The 3,731-nt window shown below is 54.2% G+C and overlaps 1 protein-coding gene across 1 annotated transcript; it reads left to right on the top strand.

The window, feature by feature from the left end:
* Positions 1-1,336: 1,336 nt before the first annotated feature.
* PNMA8A (PNMA family member 8A) lies at positions 1,337-3,409 on the top strand. Its single transcript, XM_024768251.1, has 2 exons — positions 1,337-1,423; positions 1,852-3,409. Exons 1-2 carry the CDS (start codon positions 1,337-1,339, stop codon positions 3,388-3,390), a joined length of 1,626 nt encoding a protein of 541 aa, XP_024624019.1. The 3' UTR covers positions 3,391-3,409.
* The last annotated feature ends 322 nt before the right edge of the window (positions 3,410-3,731 follow it).

The raw sequence follows: 3,731 nt of genomic DNA, 5'->3' as shown, positions 1-3,731 counted from the left end.
ATAGTGACATACATTCATTCTTCAGCTGATTCATAGAATTTCAACATGTTAAACACTTGAGATTTTAAAACTCTAGTTATGGGCTTCCCTGGTGGCGCAGTGGTTAAGAATCTGCCTGCCAATGCAGGGGACACAGGTTTGAGCCCTGGTCCAGGAAGATCCCACATGCCGTGGAGCAACTAAGCTCGTGTGCCACAACTACTGAGCCTGTGCTCTAGAGCCCTCGAGCCATAACTAGAGTCCACACGCCACAACTACTGAAGCCCACGCACCTAGAGCCCATGCTCTGCAACAAGAGAAGCCACCACAATAAGAAGCCTGTGCACCGCAACAAAGACTCAACACAGCCAAAAATAAAATAAATAAATTTTAAAAAATAATAAAACTTTAGTTACAGCTAGAGTGTTTGTCTTTACTGGAATGTGAATATTCAAATTTAGCAATTTGAATGATGTCTAAAATATGATGGCAACTCGGGCAATCAATCACACAAATATTGATCATGCCCAAGTTCAGGGATATCAGAGAGGAAAGTGAAATGGATATCTGGCTATTTGGTCTTGCAAAGGCCAATTCCAAAATGGAATCCAAACAGATTTTGGTTGAATACCCAGGCCCACTGCATTTTTCATATGTGATCTCCCCTAATCTTCAAAATTTCCAGATCAGGAAAGTTTTTATTGGTATTCCTATTGTGAAGAAGAGGAAGGAGCTCAGAGAGCTCACATTTCTTGTTTAAGATCGCACAGTTAGGAAGCCACATTGATAGATGTATCAGTGAGGGCCTGACAGGAAACATGGCAACTCAACCTGAGTCACTGAGGACTGTTTCATTAACTATTAACAAAGGTGTTACCTGTAGGCAGTGAGTTGAGAAAACCAGCAAGGAAAGGTGAGGCACTATCCCCAGGCTTGAAGGGGGTGGAAAATCGAGAAGTTTCTAGAAACTTCTGGAAATTTCTCGAACAAGGAACTGTAGCTAACCTAGAAGGCTCTCAACAAGAGCTGTGGCTTTTATTAGGGGAACTCAGGGGTACTGAAGCTGCTGTTTCCTCGCGCCCTCTGCTTTCTGTTGTCTCCTAGGAGTCTTGTTGGCTCAACCCAACAGTTAGCCTGAGGGTAAGAAGGGTAGTTGGTGCAGCCATAGAAGTCAGCACCCCCCACCCCCGTCCGGAGGCCCATGTTGAGTAGAGAAAGGTGGAAAGACCGGGTCCGAGAGGGCAATCAGAGAACATGCAGACCTCGGGCTCGGTGAATAGGTGAACGGTCGCACTCCCACGCGATTCCCCAGGCCCAGTTGCACAGCCCACGCGCTAGCTTGCAACCACCGGTTGCCATGGAGACCGCGGGTACTACGCGGGAGCAAGTGCGCAAGCGCGCCCTGGGATGCCGGCCTCGGCTCAGCGCAGCTGCCTGGACCCAGGCGAGACGCCACCTGACGCGCCCTGTCTGAGAGGGGGCGGACGCCGTCGTCTCGGGCACTTGGCCCAGAGCATCCGTGCCGGCGTGGCCCGAGCTGGCACCTGGCGAGCCGGCTGCATCCCGGCGGCCTCTCCTTGGCCCGTCTGGGCGGTCAGAGGCGGGGCTGCCGCTTCCCTGACGGGCTGGTCGAGAGCCAGGCCCCGGGGAGGCCGCTCGCGGTTTTCGGGGATTCCAGGACACGTGTGAGCACCCGGGGCCCGGTTTGGGGAGGAAGGCCTTGGGAAAGCGCGAGGCCTCCTGCAGGCCAGCCTTGGAGGGGGCAGCTGAGAACTCCGAGCCTGGCCTTGTTCCCGGGAATTTGACCTCCCTCTCCTGTCACCTTACAGGATTGCTGTTTAGGGACCACTGCAGCCCCGGTCCACGTCGTAGACTCTTCAGTACACGTGGGAATCGAGCTGCCAGGTGTCCACGACCATGGCGGTGAACCTGTTGGAGGACTGGTGCCGGGGGATGGAAGTGGACATCCACAGGTGCCTGTTGGTCACAGGTATCCCGGAGGACTGTGGCCAAGTGGAAATTGAGGAGACCTTGAACGGGGTCCTCTCCCCGCTCGGCCCGTACTTTGTGCTCAACAAGATTTTTTTGAGGGAAGAGAATGCCAAAGCTATCCTCATCGAGGTAGGTGAGGGTGTGAATCTGAGGGCCATACCCCGGGAATTCCCAGGAAGGGGGGGCATCTGGAGAGTGGTCTGTAGGGACCCCACCCAGGATGCTGAGCTTTTAAAAAACCTGAGTGAATTCCTGGCTGCAGAGGGGCGCACCTGGGAGGATGTGGTCCGCCTGCTGCAGCTCAGCCAGTCCCCACCACCCCAGAACCGGAATCAGCCCCCAGAGAACTGGGCAGAAGCTCTGGGGGTGCTTCTGGGGGCGGTGGTGCAAATCATCTTCTGCATGGATGGGGAGATCCGCAGCCGGGAGGAAGCTAGGGCTCAAGAGGTTGCTGAGGCCCAAGCAGCGGCATCCTTGGCTTTGGCAACAGCGAGGAAGGTCAAGAAGGAGCCAGGGTGGGCTGCAGAGGTGGGCTCTGCCTTGAGGATGGAGAACCTGGACGGCTGGAATGACGTGGAAGATGAAGGTGACCCTCTTGAACCTCTGGTTCAAGAGGCTGGAGCTAAGACTTGCCCCAGGAGAAAGAAGCAGAAAAAAACTCCCAAGCAGGAACCAGTGCCCTGGAAGAAATCCAGAGGCAACCATTCCCACAGCTCGGCCTTGTTGGAGGATCCTGAAGCTGATAATGCTGAAAATATGGAGATGTCAGAATATATCAGGAGCAACAGAAAGCCCTGTGTGAAGCAGGAGGGGTCAGCTTTGAAGAAGGCCCTAGCGAAATGTGCCTGGAAGTCTCCCAGCAACCCGCCCCACGATGCCCAGGCAGAAGCTGCGAGCCCTGGAGTTGCCTCTGAGTCAGACCACGACGGCGGTCCAGAGGGTCCACCAAAGAAGAATGCCGTGGTCTGGGCCTCGGCAAAGAGCCCTGCTCCCACGAGGAAGAAAAAGAAGGTGAGCTTGGGTCCCGTCTCTTATGTCCTTGTCGATTCGGAAGACACCAGGAAGAAGCCAGAGATTCCAAAGAAAGGGCAAGGCTCGAGAAGGGATGCATTGGATCGGAAGGCCCTTCGGAGCCCACAGCACGCTAAGCCACCAGCCTCAACCTCCCAGGGTCCAAAGGCCAAGCCACAAGGCTCTCCTCATGCCTCCAGTGGTGAGAATGACAGCAGAAGTCATTTGGGTTGTGTCAACAAGTGGCTGAAGGGGGAGGAACAGCACGGGCAGGTGGGGACGGAGGAACCCAAGGGGACAGAGGGTCCGATGGTCGTTGAGGAGGACCCCAGTGCAGTGGAGGGAGTGGGTGACACACCAGTTGTTTTAGAGTCTGGGAGCCCTGACCCCCCTCCTAGGAGCCACTGAGGCCAACATTGGGGATACCTGTGGGGACAGGAGGTGGCAGAGCAAACCCACTGACCTATCTTTTGTTGGTGAGTGTCTCCGTGGTATTCTCCGGTCATCTGACACTTCATCTGATCCATCTTCCTCAGTAAGAATTGAATAATTTGGGGTTATGTATTGTTTGTCAGAGTAGGTGGCTTTGAGGGTGGAGTTTTCTGGAGGCCTGTTTGGGAGATGGAAATGTTCAAGGACTTAGAAGTTCCAAGGAAGTGAAAAAACTTTCCAGTGACACCTCTCCCTGCTTCCCCTCTCGAGCTGTTCTAATTTATCCACAGAACCCAGAAAACTTAGATTTCCGTCTG

Source organism: Neophocaena asiaeorientalis, unplaced genomic scaffold (assembly GCF_003031525.2).
Source record: "Neophocaena asiaeorientalis asiaeorientalis breed wild unplaced genomic scaffold, Neophocaena_asiaeorientalis_V1.1 scaffold629, whole genome shotgun sequence".
NCBI lineage: Eukaryota > Metazoa > Chordata > Mammalia > Artiodactyla > Phocoenidae > Neophocaena > Neophocaena asiaeorientalis.
Note: the sequence above shows the minus strand (reverse complement) of the source record. Positions and strands in the feature narration are given on the sequence as shown.